This window comes from Molossus molossus, unplaced genomic scaffold, assembly GCF_014108415.1.
Source record: "Molossus molossus isolate mMolMol1 unplaced genomic scaffold, mMolMol1.p scaffold_m16_p_3, whole genome shotgun sequence".
NCBI lineage: Eukaryota > Metazoa > Chordata > Mammalia > Chiroptera > Molossidae > Molossus > Molossus molossus.
The window spans coordinates 49,154,090-49,170,923 of record NW_023425366.1 but is presented as its reverse complement, the minus strand read 5'-3'; the positions used below and the strand labels follow the sequence as shown (position 1 = coordinate 49,170,923).

Sequence of the window (16,834 nt, the reverse complement as noted above, 5' to 3'; positions counted from 1 at the left end):
CCCAATTTTTAGGTATCAAATCTGCCTCATCCCTCTCTCTGAATACCATTATTCAGAATTGGCCGCTGATTTGCCACACTTGGGAACAGCCACAGTCATATTACCAGCTGAAGCAGAACCTGTGACCTAGGTGGTTAAGTGATGATGTCAAGGAGAGGGGCAGCAGGCTCAGCTGGGGCCTGGAAATCCCAGGCACTGAATAAAGAAATACTTTATTTGTTGTTGCCATTTGTTTTGTTGTTTTTCTTCCAGGTTAGGATTAAAAAATAAAGCCCTGTGCCTTTGGCATGATTCCCAGTTGAAACTCTCTCCACAGTTCTGAATGTGTACCCAATTGCTGATACAGAACTTTCCTGCATTAAAACTAGTCTCGACTTGTCCAAGGTGGACGTGCAGTATGACCAAGACAACTGAGATCTTCTAGTCAAAGATGTCACGAAATAATTCAAACTATTACATGGAAAACCATGTCATAAAACAAATACTTATTTTCCAATCATAGTTATTACAGTCTCTTCCATAAAATTGCTTCTGTAAATAGTTTTGTGGTAATGTGTCAGAGAGACTCTTTCCAACAGTAATAGAATCAACTCTATCCTAGTTAGTAGTTCTGTGTCTCACTAGCAGGCACTATGACTCTCTCCGCTGGCTCCCTGGAAGTCCGTCTGACGCAAGCTGCAGCACAGAAGTGCTGTCTTTCCTTGTCATGGTAGCAAAAAGCATATCCATCATCCCCAGGGTTTCCAATAGTTCTTTTTGGTAGTCAATCTCTTTTTCTACAAGTCCTTGAAGTAACAAAAACTTTTTATCAACTACAGGTGACTGACCAATCACAGGCAGATATATATCTAGAAACAAGAGAGAGAAAACACATTAACTAGAAATATCTTTCCAAACAATCAATGAACAATATTTAGAAAAAGCATAAAAATGTATATAAAGACACTGAAAAACCTGTACTTACTTTACAATGTGTGATTTACAGAAAGTAAAACAATGCATTTGAACAAATGTATTTCAATGGTGTGGTGAAAGCATGGGTGGGGCAAAGCTGGATAGAGAGGGAAAGTGGAGGGTAAAATTGGGGACGTGTAATACTGGCAACAATAAAAAATAAACAACAACAAAAAAAAGATACAAAAAGTACAGCTCAGAAGTTCCGACTTATTTTTATTTTCCCAGTAAAAAAGAGTCATAGTCATTGTAGATGTTTAAGGAAAAAAAATTTTTTTATTATCATAACCCTAGTCCCAGCAATTCAAAATCAAACCACTGTAGACACTTTACTCCATTTTTAAATGAACTGATTTACTGTTGTTTTCTCCATTAAAATCTTCTTTGAAGCCCTGGCTGGTTTGGCTCAGCAGTTAGAGCGTCGGCCTGCGGTCCGGAGAGACCCGGGTTCGGTTCTCGCTAAGGGCACGTACCTCGGTTGCAGTTTGTCCCCGGCCCTGGTTGGTCGTGCGGGTGGCAGCCACTCGATGTGTACCTTTCACGTCGATGTTTCTCTCTCTCTCTCTCTCCCTCCCACACTCTATCTGAACAAAAAATAGAAAAAAATGTCCTCGGGTGAGGATACAAAAAATAAAATAAATAAATAAATAAATAAATCTTCTTTGAAGAATTAATAAAAACAAGAAATTTTGATACAAGTTCCAAATTTGATTTCAAACTGGTGATCTCCTGGTGCATGACACCATGCTCAACCAACTGAGCCACACTGGCCAGGCTGATTTCATATTTTGACATCTCACTTTTGCAAGCATGCTAGGATTTTGCAAGTTTTAACAACTACTTACCAATAATTATTTCAGCAGCATTGATCAAAACAGAAGCAAATCTTGGCTGAGACAGATTCCTACAAAGCAAAATTTATTTATTAAAACGTGCCAACATTTTTTTTTTAAACTTAAAATAAATTTACTGAGTTGTATCAGTTCTCTACAATGATCAAATTAAAAGTAAATGTCTCTCATTTGGGGGATAAAAGATTTTAGATGTAAAAATACATGTGTTTCATACCCATGAAACATACCGTATCAAAAAATTAAGAACACGACTGATTTCCTTTTCATCCCGACCTGCAAGGGCATTTGCAAGAACTCCTCTTCGATTTAGCTCCTTTATGATGGACACTGTAACCTCAGGTGTCTTTATTGTACAACTGGGCTAGAAAAATTTTCAGAGTCAACATAAGCAGAAAAGACAGCACAATAAAAATTATTGTCTTGGAACTTACTAACAATTGCCAGATTTAAATGTTTTCAACTTCACAGTTTTGAGTCATGGTAATGCACAAGACAATAATAAAAGGATTCTTTTAAAAATATGTTCCCACCCTGGCCAGTTTGGCTCAGCGGTTAGACCATCAGCCTTCGGACTGAAGGGTTGCAGGTTTGATTCCTGGTCAAGGGCATGTACCTGGGCTCCAGGTTTGATCCTGGATCAGAGTCGGGGAGCAGACAACCAATCAATGTCTCTCACAATGATGTTTCTATCTCTATCTCCCTCCCTCCCTTCCACTCTATCTAAAAATCAAGGGAAAATATCCTCAGGTGAGGATTAACAAAAACAAACAAAATATATATATACACGTTCCCTGTAGGTTCATCAATTGTAATAAGTGTACCACTCTGGTAGGAACTGTTGTTAATGGAAGAAGCTGTGCAAGTGTGGGGGTAGGGGCTATGTGGGAAATCTCTGTACCTTCCCTTCAATTTGGCTATGAACCTAAAACTGCTCTAAAAAATATCTACACACATACACACACACACACACTCTTACTCTTTACTCACCTCAAGGACTCTGTCAAGTGCTTTGGAGATGCGGAAATTTTTCAGATCCCTATCATACAATTCTAGGTGTTTTTTTGATGGTCTGTTGATTAAAATGTCATCCTGCATTGAAAAGTAAATTTATAGAGAAAAATCAACACCTGTATAAAGTTTCATTCAAAATAAACTTTTTCATAATGGTATTTTTTATACCAGGGCACTCCTAAACTATTCATGAATAATGGTCATATGTCCATAATATAGATACAATGAAAATGGAATATTTTGTCACATCAATATGTTCTTACTCTCCTGTGATTTTAACTTACAATGCAAACACAATACCTCAATTCTGGGAAAACATTACTGATTTCAATTCCCTTTACATGTCAGGCAATGTGATTTAGTAGAAAGAAAAAACAAGATTCAGAGAAATTATGATCCAGTCAACAATTCTGGTTACCAGTAATGAAATTCTGGATCAATGACAACTTCTCTGTCTCCATCTTGTCAGATACCAAATGAAGACATTACTGACTCTTCCACATTTCAGGGATTTTTAGAAGATAAATCAGACAGCGTGTGAAAGACATCGCTCTGAGTATGGTAAAGTACTAAAACATTGTTATGATTCAGGGTATTAAATAAAGACGTCCTTATTCCCCACCGCTTGTTTGTTAGGTCTCCAATCCAGCAATCTAGAGATTACTCAGAGAGAAGCAAAATAAAGTTAAATGCCACGTAAACTGCATATTCCAGTAATGTGCAGGGAAAGAGTCAGCTACTAGAACAAATTTCACATTAAAAAAATATATATATATAAATACCCGTTGCTTCATATAACTTTTCCCTTTAATATAAGTTCTGTATGCAGGCCTTCTTCTTCTGGGAAGAGAATCCTTCTTTGCTTCAGATTTCCGATGTTTAACACTCAGTATTCCATTGGTCATTCCTACAACTATTGTCTCATCTTCATGCTAACAGGAATTAGAAAAATAGGTTAGACTATTCCTAACTCATAATTTATCTCACTTTTCTTCAAAATACCATTTATAACATGTGTGCTACTTATCCATACTTTCACCAAGAGTTCCATTCAGATAAAGATACTCTGCCTAACAATGATCTATGCAAAAAGTTAGAGCAAAATCATTTTCTCCTCTAGGATACTATTATATTGACAGAACTTAGACCTGTTGTAAATTATCACTGGCAGTTTGTATAATAATATACAGTTAATGACATCTTGGAAAACTTTAAAATATTTTTTTTCTGCATCCTCTTACTGGAAAAAAAGGATTAGGTAGTGACATGATTTTCTACACGCTAGCAAAGAAAATAATTGATTTTCCTCTCCCAATTTAGATTTCTATTTAATGTATTCAAATATCCTCCTCCTCAATGGCTCATGAAACTTGACAGTGGACATTCCAGAATGAGCAGTCAACAAAGAAAAAGAGATACTTCATTGTGTTGTCCCCTCTTCTCCCCCCGCCTCTTTATTCTTTTTACTCAAAGAGCCAATTTGACTTTCTAAAGTATTTAACCCTTGAGTTAGATGTTTTGAAGAGATATTTATCAACTTCCCAGGTCCTGTCATTAGTGTTAACAATGCCTACACTGCACTTGGTTTGAAACTATGCAGTGAGTGAGACCTAAATCTGAACACATGCTAAGTTACTGGCATTGTTAATATATTCTAGTAACTGTCTTAATTCAATTCTCTAGTGTGGCAAGAAGAAAATAAGACTTATTCAAATACAAATATAAACCCTAACATTCCATTTTAGTTTCATTTAACAGGCAAGATTAAGGAAAGCTTTAAAAGGAAATAAAAGTACTTACTGCAAGTGCAAGACTCAAAATTGAAGCTGCATAATCAAAACTGTGGACTACTTTGTAGGAAGTTGTGCTGTATACTTTCACCTTCCTAATAAAAAAGACAGCTTCGTCACAGATCATCTTGGAAATAAGTATAAAATGCAAATTTTCTATTTTTGAAAATTCAATATATGAATATTAAAATTTACACAATGAAGATAAACAATGATTAGTAATATTAATTACAAACTAATTCATCACTGAATCTCTCTTTTAAAAAGAACGATTTATTAGGACTAGTCATAATGTTTGTATAAAGGCTTTGACTAGCCCGGCCGGTGTGGCTCAGTGGACTGAGAGTCATCCCATGGACTGAGACATCTGATTCGATTCCTGGTCAGGGCATAGCCAGGGTTGCGGGCTAGTAGGGGGTGCGCAGGAGGCAGCCCATTGATGTTTCTCTATCATCGATGTTTTTATCTCTCTCTTCCTTCCTCTCTCTCTAACAAAATCAATAAAAACATATTAAAAAAAAAAGCTCTGACTAGCCACCAGAAAGACAGACCATGAACCAGTTTCCTGAAGATAGACCTTGAGAGTAAAGAACAAGCATCAGTGGAAGTACACTGGAAGTCAAAAGAGCAGGCTATTCAACTTCAGCGTCAGTGACATTTTGGGCCAGATGAGTCTTTGCTGTGAGGGCTGCTCTGTGCACTGCAGGATGTTTAGCAGCACCCTTGGCCTCTACTCATTATACAGTAGCAGCTCTCAGCCCCAAAGTTGTGACACAACCAAAATGTCCCCAGATATTGCCAAATATACCCTGGGGGACAAAAATCACTCTAAGTTGAGAACTACTGCAGATAAAGCAACTTGTAGCTGTTAAGGGACATATCTAAAAATCAAGTCCAAAATTGCCTGGTAACACCATTAGAAAGAATTTGCTATATATTTACAAAATAAATTCCTTTGTATTAAGAATACTTTGTAGCTTTAAAATATGTATACTTCTTAATAAACAGGCTGAAAAAAGCAAGGCTTTACATAACAGGGGGAAATATAATGGATGAAATGACCAACAATAGATGACTATAAGTGAATTCTAGAACTATGCCATAGTTCTAGCTACATGTGGCTACTGAGCACTTGAAATGTGCTAGTGAGTATGAAGAAATTAATTTTTTATTTTCCTTAATTTTAATTAACTTAAATTTAAATTTTTAAAGCTGAAACAGTATTAAAATATTTTCCTGTTAAATACTGGCACATTTCACTTTAATCAATGTAAAATATTATTGTCATCATAGAATATGTATTACATGCTCAAATTGTTTATAGTCTCTCAATTTTTTTTTTTATCATCCTCACCCGAGGACATTTTTCCATTCTTTGTTCAGATAGAGTGGGAGGGAGAGAGAGGAACAGAGAGAGAGAGAAACATCGATGTGAAAGGAACACATCGAGTGGTCGCCACCCGCACAACCAACCAGGGCCGGGGACAAACTGCAACCAAGGTACATGCCCTTAGCGGGAACCGAACCCGGGTCTCTCCGGACCGCAGGCCGATGCTCTAACCACTGAGCCAAACCAGCCAGGGCTATAGTCTCTCAATTTTTACATTGATTACATATTGAAATAGTATTTTAGATATATTAGATTAAGTCAATTTTACCTAGTTCTTCCTAGCTTTTTAATGTGGCTACTAAAATATTTTAAATAACATATATTGCTCACATTATATTTCTACTGGATAGCACTGTTCTAGAATATTAACTAATGGAATACTAATACCTATTTAAAATAGTAATAACTCGACTACATTAATATATAGAAATGTTTACATAAAGTTTTAAATTTTAAAGAATATAAGCTAAAATATATACATATACTCATTATAACCATTTGAAAATATGCAAATATATAATAATGATTTTAAAAGAAACTACAAAATATAGACTGTCTTAAAAAAACAATGTTTGAATGGTTCAATAAAATTCCTTAAGTATGCCCTGGCCGGTGTGGCTCACTTGGCTGGAGCATCATCCTATGCACCGATGGGTTGCAGGTTCGATTCCAGGTCAGGGCACATACCCAGGTTGCAGGTTCGATCCCCAGTCCAGGGCATGCAGAAGAGGCAACCAATCAATGTTTCTCTGTCACATCGATGTTTTTCTCTCTCTCTCGTCCTTCCTCACTCTATAATCAATAAAAACATGTATCTTCAAGTGAGGATTAAAATTTGTAAGTATATAAGTTAAAGCAATAAACTATAACAAAGAAGAAAATACATTTGCTATATGAAAATAAAAGGTCAAAACTATTTTCAACTCAACAGAATTTTTTTCATGGAAATCAGTTCACAGAATACTTATTTTATCACAAATACTGCAGAAATAACTAATTTCCTCAAGCAGTAAACACTTGTATACTAATAATGATGAAGAAAGAAAATGAAAATGCTAACCTGTCCAGTGAACCAGAGAGTAACCTCTGTCCAGAGCTGCTCAGACATAAACATGTTACAGTTTTATGATGATTTTTCAAAGACACTAGCAACTGTCCACCTTTTAGCATGTCCCAGACTTTAACATAACGACCTCCTATAAAAAGAAATAATCATTAGTTTGATATTCCACCAACAGATTAAATTTTTTAAAGATCTGGAAAGCATTCTTCACTGTACGGTCCATAGCACAGAGGGATTCCGGAGCAGACTGCCTGGTTTCAAAACTAACCTGACCATGTACTAGGTGTGTAACTGATAATAATAATAGTTCCTACCTCACAGGGCTGTTATAACAATGAAATAATTCTACATTTGTAAAGTACACAGGACTACCTGGTAAACTAAAAAGTAAAACCAAAAGATTTTAAGAAAATTATAATAAAAGCATTCTTCAAAAGAAACGTTGCAAAACCACAGAAATAATGTAGATTATATTTCCCTAAAATTTTGAGAATCCCAATGAAACTGGTAATTGTTTTTTTTTTTTACTTTTGTTTTACTCTAAGAGTTGGAAGGATCCTAAAAGGCAATTTAATCCAATGATTTAAAAAGAATTTTTTTACTACAGCATTTTTTCTTTCAATTAAATGTTAAGCAAAATTTTAATAGGTAAAATAGAAAAAGGAGTTGTGGAGGGGGGAGCAAATTTCTTACCTATCCTGACTACACAAAAGGGCTTGGAACCCAATTCACAATCCCTGTCTCCTCGCATTTGGCGTCTCATGAGAGAGAGACAGTTTGAAACCACTGATCTAGCCCAACTTCTCATTTTCAAGATCTACAGAAGTTAAGGGATTGCTCAAGGTCACATAACCAGGGGCACAATGGAGATTAGCATACAGGTACCTACTGTCCCTGTTCATCTTGAACTTTCCATTTCTCAAACAACAGCAAGACAAATAGACATGTCTGACAATGTTATCAACTTATTTTGAAATCAAACAGGTACTGGGGAAAAGAGTATAAAACAGAATAATTTCAGAATTTTTTAAAAAAGGCTACACACAGCCATGTACACGCTATGAAGTAAACATATTACCTATATATTCTTCTAAAGTCAACACATTAATTTGGACTTGACAAATGAAAACAGCCAATTTACTTCTTCCATTATAATTTTGAAAATGTACTATGATCAACATAACAAAAACACCTAAGTTCCAACTAGATGAAAAATGTAACAACGACCTCTTTTAACCTCACACTACCTCCTCCTCCAGCATCAGCTGCTATTTGCTGGATAAGGCCATTACACCAAGAGTCACATGAAAAGAAAAAAGCCTGAGTCTACATCTGAAAGAAACTGTTTTCAAAAGCTGCCACGGATCTCTTAAATAACAGCAGGTGTACAACCTGGGTTTCTAGGTTAAGGACATAAGTAAGCTCTCAAGTTCTGGGATTTCGGATTTACTTACCATTTTGCCTTGGACAAATTAGTTAAAATTTTTATTTATTTCCTTAATTGCAAAATAGGGAGAAAACTAACTACCTTTTGGGCTCATATAGGGCATCAGAGATAATATACCTGTATAAAAGCATAGTGTCTGGTTCACATTAGGTACTCAATAAATAACTGCTTGCCTGTCCCACTTATCAATTGTTTTTTGAGCAAACACCTACATAGGCAATTCAAGTGAACACTGATAAATTACAAAAAGTAACTGATAAAGAAATGACCTGGTTCAAGACCAAAAATATTGGTAAAAACAATTTTAAAAAGAAATACCTGCTGATACCAGAAGACCTCCAGAGGGAAAAAGCAGGACACTCTCCACTGGCTGCCCATGCTCAACAGAGATAACACTCTTGTTTGTTCGTGTATCAAACATCTTCACAGTATGATCATATGAGCCTAAAAATGTCAATTTTTGTATTATGTGAGTTTCACTACTCAAAATAACAAAAACTATATATTGTGTATATGTGCATGTATGTGTATTCAAACATAAATTTTAAAAGGAGAAAGGCTTAGATACATTTTTTAAAGACATATGTAAATTTATAAAGATATAGTACCTCCAAACTCTTTGGTACCACTGACTTTTTGAAGAAGCACATCATTACATTACACAGAATCTTAAACTATTCCTATCTTCAGGCTCTGTCACTACTGAATCATCTGGGAACCTCTGCACAGGCACCCACAAAGACTGACTGCATTGTCTTTGTTTCTTGGCTGCTAGACACTCTGAAATCAGAGTACTAAACCCATTATAGTTCTGACTATCTTATGTTTTCAAGGAGCCTGATGTTTCCAAATGTATTTGGAGGACAATAAGAGCAATCACCAAAAAAAGAAAAAGAAAACAACTAGATAAATAAAAACATATTTCTTTATAAATATTTTTTTAACTCCTCTATCCCAAAAGAGTCCCAAAGCATATTAAAGTCTAGAACAATAAAGTTATTAATTTCAGGAGAAAAAAAAAGAGTTTACCAACCTGTTACAAAGAGATCTGAGTTCAGTTTACTAGCACACCCACACCTCACATAATCAGAATGTTCTCTGAATGTCAGAATTTCTTTGGAGTTTGGAATATCCCATAATTTAACTGTATAATCATCAGCCCCAGAGACCACATGGTATTTGTCAGCTGTAAAATCTACTGTATGAACTGCTCTGAAAGATCAAGGATCAGTATATTAAAAAGCAAGAAAACATTATACTTCTGGCACCTTCTAACATAAAACACTCCTTTTCCCCAAATGGTAAAAAAAGCAGTTCAATTTCAGGGAATAACTGCAGGGTGGAATCATGAGAGAAAAAGAAAATCTTTAAAACAGGTGTTTGTCCTCAAGCTAATTAAAAATTTTAAATACTCATACACTGTGAAGTAAATATATTAAACAATACCTTAAAGTTATATTTTCTAATACATTAACCATTCTACTTAGCTGCTCTAAGAAAGTAAATATTCTAAATGTTGATACAAAGTTACTTTTATTTAAAATTTTCAAAATGGGTAGTTCTTTAAAAAATTCTAAGATTTACCATTAAGTAGGATCATGTTAAATGAATTTGTTATATTTTAAATGTTTCACTGATGGGCAAGACCATCCTGATACTACAATATAAAAAACACTCTTGAGAATTTAAATCAATAGCAAATTATAGCAAAGACATTGGAAATACTGAAACAAAGTTCTAATATAAAATTGCCCTGACAATTCAATTTATCAAGGGGCAAAGTGCTAAATCCAAGAATAAAAGAAAATCCACCTTCCAACTGACTTTAAAATGAGAACTTCTAATACAGTCCAGGCTTATAAAGTTCTCATTAACAGTCGTGAGGCTACCTTTAAATCAGTGGTTCATAATCTCAGTCGGGTCACAGAACTCACAGGGTGTCTTCCTAGATTAATATCCATTGCTAAAATGTCACATACAATTCTAGAGAATTTGTGAGCCCCATCAAACAGGACCTTAGGACTGAACCAGGATACAGATTCTGTCTTAGAATAACCAGGAGATAAAGTACATAAAGGTACATAATGGTCTCTATGTTTTATTCAAAGCCCAGAAAACAAATAGAGGTTACGAAACAAAACAAAAACACATGAAAACCAACTGTCTGTAACTGTATGGTGAAAAAATGAATTAGACTTATTGTAATCATTTTGCAATCTATACAGATATCAAATCACTATGTTATACACCTGAAATTAATATAATGTTGTGTGTTCATTATACCTCAATTTAAAAAAAATTTTTTTAACTGTTTCTTACTTAGTATGGCCTTCAAACTGCCTGAGGGGAGCCCTCCCAGTTATATCAAAAAGCTGAACACCACCATCTTCACTGCCAGCCACAAGCAATCTACCATCCTGTCGAAAAGTAGCACAGTATGCTGTGTCTTTAAATCGGGAAAAGGTTTTTATAGGTTCTTGGGAGTATCGGCCATAAATGTGAATCTATAAGATAAAAAACATAGTATTTCACCAGATGGCTCACAATCAGTAGTAAATATAAACTATACAAATCAAAAATAAAAGCAATGTTATACTTACCCTTGAAGATGCTGTGACAGCATAATTATATGGAGGTTGTGGAGAAAAGTCTACTTTTGACACTGCACCAAACTCCTTGATCTGAACAGGGGTCTTAATAAAAAATAATACAGAGTATTAACAATTGCAGTATCAACAGAGTTACAACTGGTAATACATATTCAAGCACTATATAATTTCTTACTGACCATTTTTTGTTGTTCTTCTTAGTAACATTTACTAGGTTGTATTTAACACAGAAGTATGAAGAAAGCAAAGGGTCCAAATCCCATCACCCTATCCTATTCCTGTGGCCACTGAAGTATATAAGTATATGGTTGGAAAGCCATACCCCACTCATTCTCTTCAGCTGTGGAGTTTTCTGTGATTATTATTGGGGGGATAAAGTTATGGCTACACCAGCATACACTGAAGAATGTGTTTAACTGACACAAAGATCATACCACACAGGCTGTTCCGCACCTTGCTTTTTTTTCTCACTTCAAACCACATCTTAGCTAACTTTTAATATGAGCAATAGATTTATCATCCATTACAGGATACACCATAATTTATTTTACCAGTCCAGTACTAATGGACACAGGTTTTTCTGAGATTTCTAATATTACAAATAATACTTCAATGAACATCTTTTTACATATATCTTAACAAATTTGGGGGAGTATATTCACTGAATAAGTTCCAAGCTGTGGCATTTACAAAGCTGAAAGATCAGGTTAGATAATGCCAAACTGCCCTCCAGAAAGTTTGCACCAATTTCTCTCCCTCAAGTAGTAAATCAAAATGTCTCACTTGTATCCAAACCAGTATCCAAATTATTGTTTTAATTTGCATTTCTTTCATTATGAGTGAAGATGAGATGCTTTCAATAGATTTATATTTATTGGCTATTTAAATATTTTTCGTATGCTCTCTATGGCAGCCCATATACTAAATTTCTACTTGCATTAATCTCCTACTCTCAATCTTTTCCCATTTTGTTGTTCATCCTTTTTACAAAATCACTTGTCTTTATAGTCTAGAATTAATTTTGCATCACTTCCTCTTTAGATTAAGAAAAGCAAAAAAAAACAAAAAAAACCTTGCAGCCTGGCAGGTGTGGCTCAGTGCACCCAGCTCCTCCCATGGACTGAGAGGTCCTAATTCTGTTCCCAGTCAGGGCACATGCCAGGATTGTGGGCTCGATCCCTAGTAGGGGGCATGCAGGAGGCAGCTGATGGATGTTTCTCTCTCACATCGATGTTTCTACCTCTCTCTCTCTAAAACAAATCAATAAAGAATATATGTACCCCCATGTTCATAGCAGCACTATTTACAATAGCTAAGATCTGGAAACAGCCCAAGTGTCCATCAGTAGACGAATGGATAAAAAAGCTGTGGTACATATACACGATGTAGTACTATGCAGCTGTAAGAAAGATAGATTTCTTATCCTTTGAGACAACATGGAGGGACCTGGAAAGTGCTATCCTAAGCAAAACAAGCCAAGCAGAGAAAGACAAATACCACATGATCTCACTTATTTGTGGAATATAATGAACATAACAGTCTGAGGAATAGGGCAGACCCAGAGACATGGAAGTAGGGTACAGACTGACAACCCTCAGAGGAGGGGGTGGGGGGGAGGGAAGAGATAAACTACAGAACTTATATGCATGTACGCATAACCAATGGACACGGACAACAAAGCCGGGGACAGGGCGGGGGGGATGGGGAGGAGGATGTCAATGGGGAAAAAAAGGAGAAACTTCTGTAACAAAAATAAAATAAAAGTAATTAATTAATTAAAATAAACATATTTTTTAAAATTAAAAACCTTGCATTTGAGATTCAAATTCTAAAATGTAATTCATTTGTTGTTGATTAACTGTTCTGTTCTAGGCACTTGTATGATTAAACTGATTAAGCAGGATGGACTTTTATATAAAATTCCAAAGATATAGCCTGGCCAGTGCGGCTTACTGGTTGAGCGTCGATCTGTGCACCAGGAGGTTGCAGGTTCAATTCCTGGTCAAGGCACATGCCCAGGTTGTGAACCAAGTCCCCAGTGTGGGGTATGCAGGAGGCAGCCAATCGATGTTCTCTCTCATCGACATTTCTATTTCTCTCTCCATCTTCCTTCCTCTCTCTCTAAAACTAATAAAGAAAAAAATGTATTTTTTAAAAATTCCAAAGAAATATAAGGTATCAAATTTTCTGCCCAAACTACAAGCTGCTGACAGATTCTTTTTAGTTATTAGTTCTCTACTGGAGTATCCAAAGTATAACACATGCTGGAGAAATTGGCATAAATACTTACCTTATAGTTGTTCCAGTATAATGTATCTTGGGTGATTTTTTCACCAAGTATAGGATATGCCTGAATAGCTACAGGCTTATAACCAGCCATAATTTCATATAACTGGACTGTTATCCAAAAGTAAGTAGTGTGAAACTGGTGTTAGAAATAATGGTAGTGATTCTGCCTTACGTCTGAAAAAGAAAACATTTTATATAAATGTTATTCATAAACTTGTATCTGTATAGTCATGATTTTCACTCTCTGCCCTTTCAAAAGGCTGTATAGTAGCTCAGTGATCAATAACCCATTTAATTATAAAACAGAAAAAACAATCTAAAGGAAGCAGAAAGACCACAGAGAGGGCTACCATATTGTACCATCTACTCGGCTATACACAGAGGCAATACACAAATGTTCTCACACCTAACTGACCAATTTATAACACTTGGGAATAGATCTGACTTAGCCATCCAGCAGCCAGAGCAGAGAGAAATATGGCTTAGAATGATCATTTATTGAAGGTGAAATTACAAATGCAAGTTTCCTAAAACTAAATTAAAGTGACATGTAATCTCCCCCGGCCGGTGTGGCTCAGTGGTTGAGCATCGACCCATGCACCAAGAGGTCACTGGTTCGATTCCTGGTCAGGACACAGGCCTAGGTTTTGGGCCCGATTTCCCGTGGAGGGCATGCAGGAGGCGGCCAATCAAAGTTCTCTCACATCGAGGTTTTCTCCCTTCCTCTCTCTCTAAAATTAAAAAAAAAAAAAATTTTTTAAATGACATGTAATCTTTAAGAAAACAGTCTAGGGACTTGACTTCCTGAAAGTCTAATAATGCCAAAAAGAAAGGAAAACAAAGCTAATGTTCTAATGTAGAAGCTTAAAATTAAATTTAAAAGTTTAAAAGAAAATAAACCTAAGAGTTAATATTCTGATGTAGAAGCTTAAATTAATTTTAAAATGTTTAAACAATAAGAAAACAAGAATAAAGCAATTCTGAAATCAAATTACAAATTAAAGTGAGAGAATAGGATAAAAATGAATTAAAACTTTTAACTGGCATGTAATTAAGCCAAAATGTCTTTCCAGAACTATTCAGTTGCAAGAAATTCAATTTTATCAAGTGAATGATTCCAATGTTGTAACTTATTTATTCCAGAAAGCTTGAAAATACTGCATCAGTAACACCAAAATATATAAGTGCAACTTATTTTAAAGGCTGTTTTTATGAAACATGGTAAGCAATGATAAAAAAAAGGGAAATTTTTTCTGTTCATTCAAGTATTTACAATGTGTAGGACACTGTTCTAGGCATAGGGATACAATGATGATTGAAAGTCAAGAACTGCACTCTCACACACTCCAATATTCTCCACTTCAGCTTGTGATTGGGCATGATCTAGGAATTTGGAATCAGCCTTGACTTGTCCTTTCTTCTCATTTCTAACATCCAAAAAGATGTGCTAATTTTACTTCCCAAATCTTTCTCAACTTCATTGTGTTCACTTCCCCTAGTTCCACTGCCCTAATTCAGATCTTCTCATCTACTGAAATAGTGCAACATTAAGGTCTCCCTAACTCCCTCATCCATCTTCCAAATAGCCATCAGAGTTATCTAACTATGATGCAAATCTGGCTTTTGCTACAAAGCCCAACAATGCCCAGAAAAGAAGGCCCAAGCTGCTAAACATGGCATGAAAGGCCTCTGTGATCTGGCCCTTGCTTACCTTTTCAGCCTCACCTCTTGTATTCCCTTAAAATGCTTTTTCTTTCAATGTCTTTGCTCATTTGTCCTCTGCCAGGAATGACCTCTTTCTACTTACTTTCTATTTATCACTTAGAGCTCAACCCAAGGATCACATCCCCCAGGAAAATATTTCTGACCCCCCCTAAACTGGGTCAGGGCCTGTTTTCTATAATCCTACTTGACTGCACAGATATGCACATAATCACATGTGTGATTAAACTGAACATTTTTTTAAAAAAAACTGAACACATCCTGTCTGGAAGGTTTTCTTAAGTGCTCAAAGGATGTTTGTGGAAGGAAGGAAAGAAAGCATTGTGTTAGATTCTATGGGAAAACACAAAATTTAAATCACAAGTGAACATTACTATAGAGCAGGGGTTGGCAAACTTTTTCCATAAAGGGATAGATGATAAATATTTTCGGCTTCGCAGGCCAACAGGCAAAACAGAAGATATTATGTAGTTATTTACATAGTAAGAAGAAAATTTCCAATACTTTTACTAATGAAACCCCAAAAATAGTTTATGAGTACAATTTTTTTTATTTATGAATGAAAATAGAATTCTTTGGAGGAGGAGGAGACTATTTCACTTACTTCAGGTTCAAAGTTAGTGTTTCCTATCCTCAAATAGACTGCAAATGTTCATCTGTAAAAATCATTCTGGCTCACTGGCTACCCAAAAACAAGCACCAGGCCAGATGCAGCCTGCAGGACTTTGCACCATACTAGATAGAGTACAGGCAAAAGAGCACATAGCTGTGTCCTGAGAGAAACAGTTTAAAACTTTAGGAGAAAGGACTGAGGAGCAATAGCAGTGGTTCAGATTAACGCGAGAAACAGCGCTGGCAGCCGGGGTAGCACGACACAGTGCAAAGGCACGAAGGCACGAAGTGAGGTGAAAATGAAAAGTAAAAACATGACCAAGGAGAGGCCAGAGCCTGAGAAATTGGTACTAAATGAGTAAAAGTACCACAGCAGAGTATCAAATATATTCTATATGTACCGTACAGAGTACTGAGAGTTAGGGAGAGATTTTTAATTCTAACTGGGCGGCTCCCGGACAGATACAAAGTATGCATTTCAGCTGGGCTTTGAAGAATAATATTTAAACAGACTGACCACTTAAGATGCGCGCAGAGGTGGGGGCGCAGGAGGAAGCATTCGAAACTGGGGGGACCTCATAAGCACAGACAGAGGACAGAGATGGCAATTCGCCCACTGCGCTGCAAGGGTGCGGATCACTCCAAGGACGAATCACAGTGTTAAGTGTGAGATGATGTGACTGTAAAGGAGGAAAATCTGGGTCGAAGCGAAACTGAGGGATCCTCAGGGGCTGGTTAAGGAGTTGAGCCATCCTGAGGAGACTGGGGGCCCCAGAGGAGCATGCCAGATACCAAGGAAGGCCCAACGTGAGTCTAGGCTACCCACGCTGGGAGCCGCCTTCACCTACCTCCGATGGGCCCCGACGGTCCGTTGAGACCCCGAGCGTCAAGGAGAATTTCTTGGATTCCGCCAGGCCCCTCCCTGGGCTGCCCAGAATCACTTGGAGCTGATCACATGGATCCTACAGGGAGTCTCCGAGACACACGGCGGATAGAACGGCCACGCTGGTCGCCCGGTGATGACGTAACGGCCCAGGCCCGCCGACTCTCGCCGTCCGGGCGTCGCGGGGCAGGTCGGGTGGGCGGGGCGATG

The 16,834-nt window shown here is 36.7% G+C and overlaps 1 protein-coding gene across 1 annotated transcript; it reads right to left on the bottom strand.

Moving 5' to 3' along the window:
- Nucleotides 1–525: 525 nt before the first annotated feature.
- On the bottom strand, nt 526–16,745 carry UTP15 (UTP15 small subunit processome component). Its single transcript, XM_036280710.1, has 13 exons — nt 16,590–16,745; nt 13,409–13,581; nt 11,110–11,202; nt 10,829–11,013; nt 9,543–9,721; nt 8,828–8,953; nt 7,060–7,195; nt 4,620–4,704; nt 3,602–3,751; nt 2,796–2,897; nt 2,036–2,169; nt 1,800–1,858; nt 526–848 (listed from the first exon to the last, which is right to left on the bottom strand). The coding sequence occupies exons 2-13, from the start codon at nt 13,496–13,498 to the stop codon at nt 631–633; spliced, it is 1,557 nt and encodes a 518-aa protein (XP_036136603.1). The 5' UTR covers nt 13,499–13,581; nt 16,590–16,745; the 3' UTR covers nt 526–630.
- Between the last annotated feature and the right edge of the window lie 89 nt (nt 16,746–16,834).